At 47.0% G+C, this 16,024-nt stretch overlaps 1 protein-coding gene across 1 annotated transcript; it reads left to right on the top strand.

Annotated features, from left to right (window-relative positions):
• Positions 1-2,489: 2,489 nt before the first annotated feature.
• On the top strand, positions 2,490-14,939 carry LOC135893470 (trypsin-3-like). The gene is made up of 5 exons (XM_065421296.1): positions 2,490-2,544; positions 6,980-7,139; positions 8,559-8,700; positions 13,005-13,271; positions 14,787-14,939. Exons 1-5 carry the CDS (start codon positions 2,490-2,492, stop codon positions 14,937-14,939), a joined length of 777 nt encoding a protein of 258 aa, XP_065277368.1.
• The last annotated feature ends 1,085 nt before the right edge of the window (positions 14,940-16,024 follow it).

Here is a 16,024-nt window from a genome sequence, read left to right as displayed (position 1 = left end):
GCCATCATGTAGGATAATACATGGGCCAGAGGGAAGGGTGGCCCTGTGGGAGGTACAGAACCTGCTGCTGATGGGGGAGGGGCTATAAAAGACCTGTAGGTGATTGTAGAAGTGGAGTTGCGCTGAGATGGGAGAAGACAGGTGTTAGTTTCTGGAAGTCCCTGGTGAGTGCCAGTGGAAACAGATGGTTGTCCTTTTGTGTGTGATGTAGACTGATTCGATAATTGTATTGGTTGCCAATGAATAGTAATTTAATAGGGTTCTAGAACCAGAATCAGATACAACAGAATTAAAACTAACCAGTTCAATATCTTGTCAGAACCCAGGGTGCATGGCAAAGCGTGTCACACTGAGGGCTAAGCAAAGCCTTAGTCACTTTTAGTAACACAACCAGTAAAGACAAGAAAGCGCCAAACCACTTAAACAAATAGCAGCAATATCTTTGGTATCATTCCTTACATGTGCTCATATACTCACACCCTTTCTTGGGGATCTGGTGGTAAGAGACAAATGACCAGCCTCATCCCTGGCATGCCAAATGAGTCCAATGGTCCAGACCCCAATGCCCAAAGGTCGGTGGTAGATGATGACAATGAAGAGCTGAAGAGTCAATGAGGATAGCTCACCACCCGCTTACATGGTGGCCTGGCCTATTACAGAGCCTGAGGACTATTATGAATGCTCATTCAGATGCCCAGCCTCCCATGTCCATATCTAACTTCCTAACCCTCATAATATTGGGGTGCCTTTATCCTACAGATTAACGTATTATTAATGCCTTTCAGCTCATTACCATACACGTCAACTGTTGCTAAAGCAAGTTGGTGGTTAAACATCTGCCAACAATTTTATCCCAAAATATCCAAGCCTAGCATCAGTTCAAAAGTCCTGCGGTTGCCTAGTCTTGTTATGTACCAACTCCCGTCTTAAGCAAGCAATTCTCTGTTCCCCAAATCTAGGGTAACTTTGGGGCTATTTTATCTAAACTGAGGGTCACGGGCCTATGCTTCACTCATGCTAACCTGCTTAAGCCAATGTCTTACAGGATACAGGCCTGTAGGTTCCTCGTGTTACTGCTAAGTAAAATAAAAGGCTGAGCTAACTGTATGGGTTACAGTGAATTGGAGTAATTTCTTGGTGTCTATCGTCTTCACTCTTGCATTTGTTTTGCTTGGTGCTAAGAAGTCACCAGCCACCTGCAGAATGGTATCAGCTCTTTTTATTTCCCCCTAATCTGGAGCATCATCATTACCACATGCAAGTGTCATTGAAAAAAAACCCCAAAACGTTCTCACTGAATATTTCTCCCAGCCGTAGCCAGCACCCTTCCTGGATACACTCCGATTCTACGGGGGTGAGGGCCATACAAACACCGTCCTAGATACTGCAGCTGAAGCCAGGTTCAACGTGTCACTTTCTCCTGCATACGTTTTACACCTACAATCACAGCTCTTTGCATGGCTCTAGGATTGATTGATTGATTTAACATAGCGAGCTGCATTCTGCCTCATGCCAGCTCGTTGCCTTCTGTGGGGTTTCATGGATGAAACTGAAGGCAGAAGTTTGCTCACAGATGGTGGTTTAATGGGCTAATGCTTAGCAGCTGGAATAATGCTCTCACCTGTGGAGGTAAAGCCACACCAACATGGAGGAACTAACAGGACCCCAAAATTCATAGTGAACCCCCCACATTACATCTGGCAAAACCAGGGGAACAGGTTGCTCCATACTGGGCCCATGATCCACCTGAAAGGTTCATTGTCCCCAGCAAGCCCCTTGCACCTCTGGTGGCCTGATTCCCCATAGCCTACACCATATGCAGTCATTTGCACCAGTGCAAAGTGGGGGTCAAACATCATCAGGTGTGCACTCTCTTTCACTGGTGTAAATAACGACACCACAAGCTGCAGGGCAATGGTGAATCCAGGCCTGAGTTTGCCACCAATTTCCCAAATGAGGCCCGTTTGACCCTGTTTCAGGCTTTGTCAAAAGCATTTTGCCCAGCACTGATGAGCAGCTTGTCCGCATCGCTTCTGGGCTGCTACCGCTCCAGCTCAGGTGAGTGGATCTCTGCTTTAATTTGCAGTGCCACATGAAGGGAAGCCGGAGATGGAGACCCTTCAGGAAATGCCTTCCCCTGTCTGCCAAGGGATGGTTTGTTGAACTCAATGTCACTTCACTGCCAGGAAACCCAAGAAGTTCCATTCAGTGTTTGTGAGCGGTAAAGGCTATGGCCCTTTCAGCTGGATGCTGAGGGGAGGAAGATGAGAACACAAGGTTAACTCTAGTCAATCAGACACCAGTGTCCTGAAGTGCCTCCATGAATAATTGATTGTTCTCTTTGGGATTCACGTTGTCATGGAAACTGAAAGAGGAACCAGGATATCTAGGTATGAAGTGAAGTTTCTTTGGGTCTCTCTCTCCCTTCAGCAGCTAAGAGCTGGAGCTACCTTTGGCAGGTGCTTATAAGATCTTACATTGACTCTGAGATGAATTATCTGGCACTGAGTCTTCTGCTGTCCCTGCAGTTATTTTCTTTGATCGGTGAGTATTTCATATGCATATCTAGCTTCAGATGGCCTTTCATGTCTAGAAATCCTACTAAGTCTTTAGATTGCTGAATGTGCATCTGTAACAGAGAGAATGTTGAAGTGTGTGTGATTTGTGTAAATACACTTCCTGTCAAATTACACCGCCCTGAGTCCCTATCACAGTTTATATCTCTTCATATCCAGAAATACACCATGGTTTTTTCCCCCCTCTCTAAGTCCGATATTTTGTTCCCAGGTTTATTTTTATCTGATTCACATTCAACATTCTTCATAGGTTGTTTGTTTTGTTTTTTTTACAGAACTAATAACGTTATTTGTTTAAATCATCAGATTGATAGAAAACCTGGAAATTTACTTGTGTGTGTTATCTTCTGTCTATCTATATAGATACACCAAGGGTCAATTAGATCCAGTGTATCTTCAGTGGACCAACATTTCAGGTGAAACTGGCCCACTGTCAACATTCTGTAATATTTGCATCATGGCAAGTTCATTAAGTCTCTAGAGAAACAAGGCATTGGACTGTGAGATTCCAGCATGGACCATTTGCAGATATTGAGAGGAGAATGAGGTCTAGTAGTCAGAGCAGTGGACTGGATGTCAGGACTCCTAGGTTATAGCCCTAGCTCTGCCATAGAAATACTATTTGTCCTCACACAGGTCACTCAACCTCTCAACCTAACCCTCTGTAAAAGAGGGATAATATTTTTAAGGGCATTATGAGGCATAATTGATTATTGTGATATGGTTGGAGATTCTCTGAAAGGAGCTGTACAAAGTAAAAAAGGAGGAAACGTGCCCAAAATGTTCATCATTCAGTATCTGTTTAGTAAAACTATTAGCAAGGAAAGTTTGCTTCCTAAATTATACCACAATTGAGCAAAAATTGTTCTAGACAAAGAGGCCACCGACAGGGAGACCTTTTGGAAGAACGGTGTAATTCGACAGGAAGAGTATTCACACAAATCAAACACACCAACATTCTCTGGAGATAATGCCATGAAAGCACGTACATTCATATTAGATGCCCTGGAAATGGACTGCACCACCGGAAGAAAAAACGGGCAATGCCTCAGCTCAGGGGATTCTTGGGAGAAATTTTGGGATGTTAGGAAAGGGCCCAAACCTGAAGCTTTTCCTGAGTCCTTACCCAGGACAAACTCTTATGGACTTCAGAAGGAAGTTTCCAGAGTAAGGAATAAGAGCCTGATCTCAGCATGAGCTGATGGCTTCTGAGAGCCTTCAGCTCCCATTGACTTCATTGGGAGTTGTGGGCACTCGGCACTTCCCAGAAGCACTTGGTGCTTTGCAGTAAGGAGACCTGAGTGTAAACCAAATAGAGACCTCAGAATCTTGCCCCAGACCACCCAAAATAATGGTTTCTTCTCACAGCTCCCTAACTGCTTTCTTACACAGGTGACCAACTCGCAGACTAAATCAAAGGAGGCTTCAAGTAATTATTCTATTATTGTTATGTAGCTAAGTGCTGGTGTTCTTTGACAAAGGGCCAAGTAAAAGTGAGTCAGGACGCTGTTACCTCTTTGGAAAGGTTAGGTAAATTAGTCATTAAACAGCAGATTCTTCACACCACCTTCTGGGCCAGTGCTTCCCGGTGTCCCAGGTTAGATCAGAGCTTCTTCAGCCTGTGCCCCAGCCACCAGGGCCCAGAGTCTACACTCACCCAACAAAGTGTACCGGCTTCTTTGGTGGGCAGTCATTTCTCAGTACGTCACTCTGGTAGACACTGCACTGAGCGGACCAAGCACCGTGATTTGTTCCTCCATCACTTCCATGTGGCAGGCACTACACTGACCTACCAGAGCACATTGGCTTTGATGGGGTCACCTTTTAGCATCCAGTCTGTGTTGGTACCATTGCCTTGACAGAGATCTCTATTGTCATTGCTCGTTATTGTCCAACCTGTTCAAAAGAGTCACAACTGCAGTGATGCAACCGAGCCTCCTGGCCTTGTCAGTGTTTCCATCACTTAGATTCATCTGTACGTCACCGATGCTCTAGCAGAGCATGATGGCTACTGGACAATCGCTAACCCAGTGAGGCTAATGTGCCGATAACTCTGACAACACAGCACCCTGTTTAGTGATGTAAAAGGCCAGTACAGTTTATGTTGGGATGGTGCCAAATTATTATGAATTGTTGTGATTGATATGAATGACTGTGGTAAGCATGAAGTTGGTATGGCTTGAGATGTCTGAATTGGCTAGAGGATTCTGGGAGCAGGATTCTCTTAGCATCAGACAGTTGGTATGGAAATTTACTGAGAGGGCTGAAATTGCACTTGAATGGCTAATTGAGGCTCCATCTGTGCATGTGTCTCAACATGAGACTTTGGGCAAGTCTACTCTATGGCAGGGATCAACACTCTGAGATTGATCCACCGGCAGTCGATGTAGCGGTTCTAGTAAAGACCCGCCAAATCGACTGCAGATCGCTCTTCAGTCGATCCCTGTTCTCTCCCCCGAACGAGAAGAGTAAGGTAAGTCAACGGGAGATTTTCTCCTGTCAACCCCCCGCGGTGTAGACCCCGCGGTAACTTGACCTAAGGTACGTCAACTCCAACTACGTTATTCACATAGCTGGAGTTGTGTAGCGTAGGTCGACTTACCGCGGTAGTGTAAACATAAACTTTGAAACATGTCTGCTGATTGACCAGCTCACAAAGTAAAGAAAACGCAAAAACATGCCATCGGTGAGCTTGGTACAGGTTGACCCAGGTCAAAATAACCCCTTTTGGAGGACACTGCAGCAGGAGCTCAAGTGAGTGATTGATGACGGGGGTAAATGTTGATTGAGCTTTGGTCTTTGCCTGTTTTGTAGCCCCCTTCTAAAATATTAATTAGAGAAAACCAGTAATAAAACACCCACAGGGCATATTTTTGGGACATGTGACTCCTTTGAGAACAAAAGGTATAAATGTTAAGCAAAGTAAATTAGTTAGTTTTTTCCCCAATTAACATCTGAAGAGGTCCGTGACGCTGTAAGACAGAAGGCCTTGGGGTAACCAAGACCCTGCTTTGAGGGACATTTGACAGACCAAGTACCTGAGAGGGGAGAAGAAAAGAAGTCTCCATCTAGGACCGGTAGCTATACCTGCTTTGTTTGCCAATCAGGATACTATGTAAGGCCAACACAGTTACTGAGGATTTATACTTGGGGAATTGAAGCTTGTTAGGAAGATGTGTATTACATAACCTTTACTGCTTGTGTGATTCTTTCTCAAATAAATGATTGTGCATTAACCATACTGTTCCTGAATTTTCACTAGTTCTGGTAACAATCTGCCCAGCTGTGGGCCATTAAAGATCCGTTTCAATAGTTTACAGGTGCTCTGCATACACAGCAGGTCAAAGCCCTTACACCGTTCTTAAAAGAAAACAGTGTAACGGCTGCTAATTAGAGGAACGGAGCAGACGTGTTACAAGAAACCTTGCTCTGCGCCATGAAACTCAGCATCTAACAAGATGCAAATGAACCATCTAGCTTGGAGGGGACTAGATTAGTGCTCTGGCATTCTCCTTTTGGCACCAGTCCATTTGTTTGCTCAAGATCAGACCTGAGTTTGACAGACTTATCCCAGAGCCCGTTTGCTCACATGACACAACCAGTTAACGGCCCCTGGCTGAGAGCAAGGCCCAGGACTGGAAGAGCAAGGGTAGGCCCAGGCCCTAATGGATGTGCATTAGTAGAGCTGTGCTGGAGACTGGGATAACGAGTCAGATCAGAGCTGGGGTGCCAGGTGGGATAGACGCGGCTAGTACAATTAGCCCCTCACTCTGGTGAGCGTTAAACTAGATTCAGATTGATTAAAATTCCAATTAAAAACCAACTAGGTGGTATATTTATCATCGCTCTGTCGCCTCTGGAGAAATCAAGGCCAGTAGCTGCATGAATAATAGATGGACTCTCGTCTTGCTAATGGCAGCGAGAGGACGATAATAGAGTAGTAGATCAATTAGAATCCCTCCCGAGGGATTTATCCATCCCCTTGGCACTGATGTTGAACTCCTACTGATGCTAATGGCAGCTACATGAGCCTATAGGGAGGGAGTTGGCACCTTGTCTGTGATTTAAAGTGCCTCTTTGGTGTGTAGCATCTTCTGTAGTCCCATTTATCTCCCGCTGCACAGCCCTAGCTGTCACAGCCACTCATGGTGTCATGATTAAAATTCAAAGGTCCTGGAAGGTTATTTGGTTTCAGAGCTCCTATTCCCTCAATATAAGGCCTGGCCAGCAGCCTATATCGAATGACACTTGGGTCTGTCCAGCTGCATGCAGCGATACTGGGATCTGTGCAGATTCAGAGTGCCCCGGTGTCTTTGGGGTGAGAGATAGCCACAGTTCATGCATGACACAGCGGCTGGGTTTGCCAGTTGTCTCCTCCTGACAGCTTTGCCTTTGCTCTGCAGATGGCCAGAACAGCCTCCAGCGCATCATCGGGGGGTACATAGTAGCGCCACATTCCTCCAAGTACCTGGTGTCCCTGAAGAGGAAGACGGGCTTCCATTTCTGTGGCGGGTCGCTGGTCAGCCGAAGCTGGGTCCTGACGGCTGCTCACTGCAAAACTGAGTAAGGAATGCCAGGGGACTCAGGGGGCTTCAGACGTCTGGGAATCAGACAAGAGACCAGCCTCCCCTCACAGCAGAGTATAGAGGTTTGCTAGAGCATAGAGTACTGGAGTCCCATCAAACATCACAGCTCCATGGAGTCCTGTACATAGTTACACACACGCTCCCAGCTCAGTTTTCAAACTTGGGCGTCTACGTTCCCATTTCGGTGTCTATATAGGGATTTCGGTGCCTAAGTTTAAGTGTTCAGGTTGAAAGCTGGGGCCTTGATCTGGGACGTATCTATGCACAGGCCCCACCGGCTCACATGCTAGAGCTCCTACGCCCACAGACTGGTGAGCTGTAACGGGGGATGACTTTTCAAAGGCAGGAAGGTTTGGTTTATATAAGGACCCAACAGTCTGGCTTCTTCTCTTAACTATCCGAGCCTTTTGGGTCTGACCAACAAGGGCCAGAAACTTTTCCAGGCTGTCTCACTAGGGCCCCAATTCAGCAAGGTGTTTTGAACACGTGCTTAAGCTCTATTAAGGTCAATTCCCAGCTCAGCTCCAGACTGCCCATGTGACCTTGAGCCAGTGCCAATCTACCTTGGGTCTCGGGGCCCCATTAAATCTTAAACACATGCTTAAAGTTAAGCATGTGCTTTGCTGAATAGCTGAATTGGGGCCCTAGAATTGCCAGGATTTCCTGGTTGTGTTTAAGATGTAAGGTCAGAAAGAACAGCCTTCTTGGGGGGTGGAGGGGGGCACTTGGCATTTCTTCCTGGGGGGGGGTCATCACAAGAGCAGCAGCAAAAGGCAGCTCACCAGAATTTTTCCCATCTCGTTGCTGGTGCAGCCAAAGTTTGGGGCACAATTTCCGTCAGTTTTTCTTTTAGCCCAACCAGTTTGCCCATTCCTAGTCAACGACATTTCATAATATTGATGCTTTGGAGAAGCTCATTATCCTCTCTCTGGAGAAACATTGGACGGTGGAATTCTAACACAGAGGTTGGGAAGAAGGATTCTCTAGTGATCAGAGCAAAGGCCTGGATTCCCGGCTCTCCCACTGAATCACTGTCATTACGTCTCTCACTTCATTGCTTGGTTTACTCATCTGCAAAATGGAAATGCTGCTATTTCTTACCCGCCTCCCCACAGTGCCGCCCGCCCCCACAGTCACGTGTACCTCCAAGCAGTCGTACGTCCAGATCTACGCACTAGGCAAACACGCACACGTCCCTCCATCACTTCAGTGATGACTCCACGTGAATTCAAACGCCGGTGCACAAGATCTCACATGGGAAGTGCTGGGAGTGCTGCAAGCCTTGTGAAATGTTTTGAGTCCTTTGAGTGACTGCATTTTAAGTCAGACCTGGGCAGAGACATTTTCCCCCAGCAGTGATGCACCGGTGACCAGGCCCTCTGCTGTCTCCCAACAGAATTAACCAGATGATGATTGTAGCTGGGGAATATTCTCTCTCCACTTTTGAAGGCACAGAGCAGATCTTCCGGCCCTCTCGGATGGTGGTTCATCCGGACTACAGCTCTGCTTCCAAAAATGCAGACATCATGCTGATTAAGGTAACAAGCTTTCGCCAGGCCATGAAAGGGAGGACGGCTGTTGGAGAGGGAGGGGGTCACTACAGATTGTTTTGGCTGTTCACAACAGAGTACATGTTGCTGAGCACACATGAAACATTTGGTAGGGGAAATAAAGGCAGGGCTGGAACAATGTGCAGGAGGTCAAGGTGAAGAGGAACAAACCACCAATGATCCCTAATAACAACAAATACCTAGCTCTTATATGCATCCTGCACCTGTAGATATCAAAGCACTTTACACAAGGAGAGAGGAATCATCACCCCCTTTTTACAGATGGGGAAACTGAGGCACAGAGCGATGTGACTCACTCAAGGTCACTCAGCAGGCCAGCGGCAGAGCCAGGAAGAGAACCCAAATTGGGGTACAAGTCCTGTCGCCCCATCCGCACGGCTTCTGATATAAACATAGGGTCTGATCGTGGGAGGTGCAGAGCATCTTCATCTCCCTTCTCTCACACCTGGAAAGAAATCAAACAAACTAACCAATCCCTGCCAAGTGTCCTCCCCAAAAAGAACATTGTTGACAACGTTACTAGCAATTGGAAATAGGAGATTGGAGTGGAATGGCCTTCCCAGCCCTACCTATCCCACTGCTACTGCAGACCCTGTCCTGCTCCAGTGTAGAGATCCCAGAGGCCTAGACTGCACTGCCCCTACTCCCCAGGAATATTGCCTTACTCCTCCTTGACACCACTAGGGCTACTACTCCCAGTGAGGGAGGTGGGCCCGGAGTTCTGAAAGAAATGCAATGTGTGATTAACGAGGCTAGTAACTAGTAATCAGGACACACGTGCCTGCTCTTCCCAACTCCCCCAACCGTGGGGCTCTAGCAGCATCTACCTGCAAACCAGCTGGTGAGGGGACATTTTGTGGCAGGAGGGGTGTGCATTCTTCTCTGCGATTGTTGCTTTCTGATGCTTTTCTACCCCGGAAGTCAATATGCCCTAGGGGAGAGTGCACAGGACTGGGACTCAGGAGAACTGGGTTCTGTTCCTGGCTCTGCTGCATGCCCTTGGGCAAGTCACTTCCCTGCTCTGTGCCTCAGTTTCCCCATCTGTAAAGTGATACTTACCTCCTATATAAGTGCTAGGTATTATTATTAGTTACTGATCATTGTACATTTCAGATCTCACAGGGTCTCTTTACCTTAGTGAAGAGTACCAACCTCTGTGGTGTCTAGGCACTGATTAGTACCTAGGCTGGAGATAGACTGGAACTCAGGAAGTGTCTCTGTCATTGTCAATTCCCTACCACTCCTTGGTAAGGGATTGAGCAGGCTGAGTGGAAAAGCATACCAAAAGGATATGGAGTGGCTTATGCACAGAATCAGGGCCAACCTGCCCTCCCATCCCTGCAAAAAACAATCTAAAATAATTCTGCAGAGTAGCCTCATGGGTGAAAGCCAGTTTAGCCCCAAAGTCTTCCTGCTTGTGCCTCAGGTTTAAACGGCGACGCACGTTAATGCAAACACATTTTAGCCATTGGAGCGGAATATAATCGTGCCCGCTTCTAGTTCTGTACACCTACACCATGGCTGCCTGTGCAGAAGCATTCATGTGAGTGGGTGAATGGGCACGCGTCACTATTGCATATACACATCCTGGGTGAGCTTTTCACTTGTGTTTTGGTTTTGGAACCAGGTCTTTATAAGCGCACTAAGCATTCATGGGACAATGAGGTTCAGCGTTTGCTCAGGAGGAGTTGGAGCGGTGTTAATGAATCATTTAAAGGCAGGGACAAAATGACTGAATACACTGCGACAGATGTTGTATTATAAAAACCAAGAGCTGACGAACGTAAATCAGTCCATAGGGTGACGGGCAAAAAAGAGCTCAAAGACGTGAGGGAATCCAAGCCCAGCCACCAAAAGAAATCCCACCAAATCCCCATGCAGAGCACAAGCTGCAAATTCACTAGATCTAGTCTTCTAGGCAAACGCTAGGTGCTTGCAGAATGGTTTCTCCGGAGACCTTTTCCCAGGCGGCAATCCCTTGCTGAAAGAGCATTTGCTGTTCAAAATATTCTGTAAGCCAAAGGAGTCTATTACCTGACAGAACAGGGACTCATTAAGATTGCCTGTCCCTTTAGTAATCCAGCAGCTTCAAAAGGAAGCAGTGAAAAGTCCAAGCCAGGAGAGGAAACCGAACGAGGAGCTAAATGAAATTCCCAGGGAGGATTGCCTTTAACAAATTAACGTTTCAGGCTAAGCCGGTATCGTTTTCACTTAAACGGCATTCATACATTCAACTAGGTTTGCAGAGTGCCCTGTGTATTAATAAGAATGTACTCAAGTTTAAACAATCATTAACGTGATGCAGTCCAAGGCTCCAGGCACCGCGTCTGCTAGACTTCCCCCCGAGGGAATGTACAGTGCAGAGTTGGAGGGGGCTTCTACTGATTGAAGCAGAAGCAGCTGAGAGGCTGCTGTGGACATAGTGATGCCGTTCAGTTCTCTCCTAAGGGCCCCTGGTAGCCTGGCTCTTATTTCCCTAAAATTAAATATTTCCAAAGCCCCAGTATGAACCATTCAGAGAGACTGAAAACCTAGATTGCAGACTCCTGCCATGAGCAACGGGGAGTGTGTGCAAATGAACATAGCCCTTCGCTTGTGCTCTCGGCACGTGGCCCGGCTGCAGACAGTGCATGTGCACGTACACACACACCTTGGTAAATCATACTCAAAGCACTAGAAACTAATAGTGTCATCACAGTACAATAGCAAATGGTACTGTAGTCTGCTCCTATAGTGCTCAAACAGACAGCACAGGGTGGATGACTTGATATAGCCTGAAGAATTGACTCTGAAAAGGATTTAGGGGTCACAGTGGACAAGCAACTCAACATGAGCTCCCAGTGTGATGCCGTGACGAAAACGGCCAATGCCATCCCCGGATGCATAACCCCGGGAGTACTGAGTAGGAGGAGGGAGGGGAATTGACATTTGTACATGACATTAGTGAGAGCAATCCTGGAATACAGCATCCAGTTCTGGGGTCCATATTTTAAAAAAGGATGTTGAAAAACTGGAGAGGGTGGAGTAAGAGAGTCACAATAATGATTTGAGGGCTGGGGGGAAAAATGCCTTCCAGTGGGAGACTTAAAGGGATTGGTCTGTTTCGTGTATCAGAATTTGAGAGATGGCTTGATTACAGTATATAAGTATCTTCCTGGGGAGAAAATACCAGTATTAAAATGATCTTTAATCCAGCAGAGAGAGGCATAAAAAGAACCAATGGCCGGAAGCTGAAGCCAGACAAATTCAAATTGGAACTAAGGCCCACATTTTTCACACTGGGGAGGATTAATCCTTGGAACAAACTGCCAAGAGACGTCATGGATTCTCCATCCATCTTTTGATGGCTTCAGAACCCAACTGGCTGCCTTTCTGGAAGATTCTTTAGCCAAACAAGTTACTGGGCTCAATACAGGGGTAACTGGGTGAAACTGAATGGCCTGTGATCCACAAGAGATCATAATAGATGTTCTAAGGGTTCCTTGTGGCCTTAAACTCTATAAATCTATGACCTCCACCTTCACCCAGAACTCAAATCGAACGTTTCTGAGGGTTTGAAAATGTTTAGTTCAGTACTCTTCCCTGTGCAGCTCTGTTTCGCTATCAGAAAGGGCCTGAACAAGCCAACAGATCCTCCCTTAAAGCTGAGGAGTGGAGGATACCATTTTTACAGCTGCTGCATAGCACCTTTACGGGAAGCCTATAGAATTTACTAGAGATGAAACCAAGAGGGTCCTGTAGAATTATAATAAATAGGCTCCTATAGAAATTAGTCCTAAGACCAAGATAATTTAATAGAGAATGAGATCCTTTCTCTAGGTATTTTGACCCATCCTATAGAATTCTATAGCCAGGATATAATTCTCTTCTAGATTCTATAGGAGGATTCAAAGGATCTTATAGAAAAGTTCTCATTGTCTTTTACATTCTATAGGACTTTCCATAAGGGTGAATTCTTAGACCAAAACAGTGGATCCAAACACCCCATGGCTTTAAGGAAAAGATTGGAAACTGAATCCAGATCCAAGTTTTGCAGCCAGGTCCCGTTTCCACGATGGGCCAAACCAAAACCCTGGATCTGGATTGGATTTTGCAGCTGATGCAGTCTGGCTGGTTCAGAGAAGCATTCCAAACGTGAGTGCAACCTAAGCTGTGAGTTGCGTGAGGTTCGCCTGTCACCGTACACACAGCCCTAGGCCCACCATCACCTGTTCCCGCCTCTCTGTTTCGGTACAGTCAGTAACGACTCTCCCCTTGGTGTCTCCGAACAGCTGAACAGGCCGCTGGTGCATAACGCTTTTGTTTCCATTGTGCCACTCCCCCAGCAAGGAGCGGTGGTGAGGGAGGGCCGCTTCTGCCAAGTCTCTGGCTGGGGTTACACCACTCCCATGGGCGGGACGGCTTCGGACACCCTACGCAGCGTGCGCCTGCCTATCATCTCTTCTGGGAAGTGTAACAGCACGGCCTCCTATGCGGGATACATCACCAAGAACATGATCTGTGCCGGGTTCAACACAGGGGGCAAAGATGCCTGCCAGGTACAGCCGCCCTCCTTAATTCTGCAGAAGAAGCTGCAAGTTCAAACCTCTCCTCTGGGGAGAGCGCGTCCCGCTAGCGCGCCAGCTATCCCCAAGCTGCAGAGAACCATCCTGAACGGCCAGGCACTCAGTGGCAGATGGGTCTTTAGACCCGCTGGGTCCCATAAAAAAGAATCCATCCGTTAAAAAGCATCTCCTGCCTCCTCCACATCTGACAGGAAACTAGTACTTTTCTAGACAGACTTGGAAGACACAAGCCAATAGTGACGAGTGAGTTTGGGGGCTCTCAAATGTTGGGTGCCCAGTACACCTTTAAAAGAACCTGGTTTCCTGAGGATGTACGTTCTGGGAGAAAAATCAGGCTCTTCTCAGGGGACCACATGGGGCACCCAAAACCACCAGTCCCTTTTGAAAATCTTGACCACCATTACTGCAGCCAGTGGACAGCGTCATGGGAGGGGATCTGGAGAAAAATGCTTGCACAGAGACGCAGCAGTCAGCTGTCCGCCGCGCTGCCTTGTTCTCAAGTTCCCATAGAGTTAAAGCCTTGATCACACACCTCCTAACTGGAGATGACTCACGCTCGGAACTGAAGCACAGAGGGTGGGTGGAGAAGGCGGATCTATTTTTATAGCAAGAAGAACAAAATGGCAAGCTAGAAATGAGCTAGCTTTTTTTTTAATTCTTCCTGGGTAAGACAATAGCAAGGAAGTACAATGGGGCCGAAGGCGTCCCTTCCAAAATACATTACAGCTGTTGCCTCTGTTTTAATCATTTGTCTGGCAGGACCTAGTCATCATGTCGCCAGTGCGGCGTGATGTCATGTTCTTGTGTCGTGATGCCAGGTCACTGCATGATGCTGCTGCAGCACACCTAGGAAGGCACAATGGTGCAGATTGTCCCCAAGGGCTGGACTAAATCTCTCTGGGATTCCAGCGTTGTCTCTGAGAGGGCAGGACAGTCCCAGTTTTGATGGGTCTCTCTAGTGTCCTGTAAGAAAACTCTTCCATCGGTTGGCAAGGGTGCTGCCCTGGGAAAAGGTCAGGTGCAATTTCCATTGAACGGGACTGTCAGGACTGGGTGGGAAATGCGTTAAGTTAAATTCATGGGGCCAAATTCTTTGCTGGTGTAAAGAGGCAAAACTCTGACATCAATGGCATAGAGCCCATTTACACTAGCAGAGAATCCATCTCTGATTTCCCTCCAGGCTGCCTAAGTCCTTCTGGGACTCAGGCACAGAAATATATGGACTGTAATCTAGGAGCCTGATTCCTCATTACTATGCACCTTTCACCAGTGCAAAGAGACTGTTACTATTCTGACTTGGTAGCATTTTATGCATACTTTGCAATGGTGAAATGCCTACCTATAGTACAGGGCTATGGAGAATCTGCCCCAGAGCGTTCTTGGTCCTCCTGTTCCTAGACAGGAAAGGTGCTTATTACTATGATGGAAAGGTCAACCCCAAACCATTTTAGAAAACCACAACCTTTATTGTGTCTGCTTCTTTTCTAGGGGGACTCTGGCGGGCCATTGGTGTGCGAGGGCCGAGTGTTTGGGATTGTGTCCTGGGGGAACAGCTGTGCTAGTCCCAGGTACCCAGGTGTTTACACCGCAGTAGCCAACTTTCAGAAATGGATTTACAAAACCATCTTTAGGCGCCAATAGCGGCCGCTCTGTGTCTTCTCAACGTGCACCTTCCACTGCCCGTTCCCGGCTTTGAGCAAATAAACTTGTGATGAAAAAGAAACAGAAGCTCTTTCAAATGTAGCCCTCCTGGGACCTTCTGAAAGTCGCCCTGGGGGAGAAGGGAGGTGGTGTTTTGTAAAAAGCACTCTCTTGCAAGGAGTATATATGCCTCTCAAATTCTGCGTCAGGTACACTGATTTCTGCCTTTAATGGAAATAGAATAACTCCACAGGTTTAGGATTGTGAAAACATGCGGGGGCTGAAAGTTACTTAAAAACCAGAAGGGGTCGCAGGCAAAGGATTAATAGAACCAATTTTAACTTCATTAAGAGCCACCAGAGAGGTGGAAAGAAAAAGAAACGCAATGTGGAGTAAAAACCACTGAATAGATCAAACATCCAGGAGTGGGGGAAGGATCCATCTCTGAGCACAAAATGTTCCTGGTATCAAAATAAGCTCAAAGCCACTTCCCTTTTAAATATTAGCTGAGTGATTTGCTGTCTTCACCAGCTGGCTATGCCCGGAACTTGGCCATGATTAATGACTAGTGTATTCTCTCCCCTGTATGGTGGCATTATGAAGACCTGGCTCAGGTACTGAATGACTAAAGCTGCTGAAGGGAAGGTTTTTCCTTTGAACCTTTGTGTCAGAACATCGCCATGGGCCTGATCTAAAGCCCGTTGAAGTCAAAGGGAGTCTTGCAATGGGCTTTCGAACAGAGCCTAGAAGACTCCAGCTCAGACAGGTCTGCAGCCACCACAATCACACACCAGCCACCCTTGTTATTTATTCCCTGAGGGAGTCAGTAGGGCCAGTTCTCCCCTTTGCCCCACCAGGACTTTAGGCAGCGGAATACACCTCAGCAGACTAATCTGATTAAAGATGTTCACCAAGGGCATGAATCTGCAGTGCAGACACCCCACTGAGCCAGACTGTGCCCCCTAGACACACCCACCAAGACACCAAGGGTGTCCTCACAATGAGCCAATGAGGCCTGTGCAGGTGGAAATGGGAACAGAACCTGGCCCAGAACACACTGGGACAAATGCAGACTTAGGGTAGAT

This window comes from Emys orbicularis, chromosome 22 (genome assembly GCF_028017835.1).
Source record: "Emys orbicularis isolate rEmyOrb1 chromosome 22, rEmyOrb1.hap1, whole genome shotgun sequence".
Lineage (NCBI taxonomy): Eukaryota > Metazoa > Chordata > Testudines > Emydidae > Emys > Emys orbicularis.
Note: the sequence above shows the minus strand (reverse complement) of the source record. Positions and strands in the feature narration are given on the sequence as shown.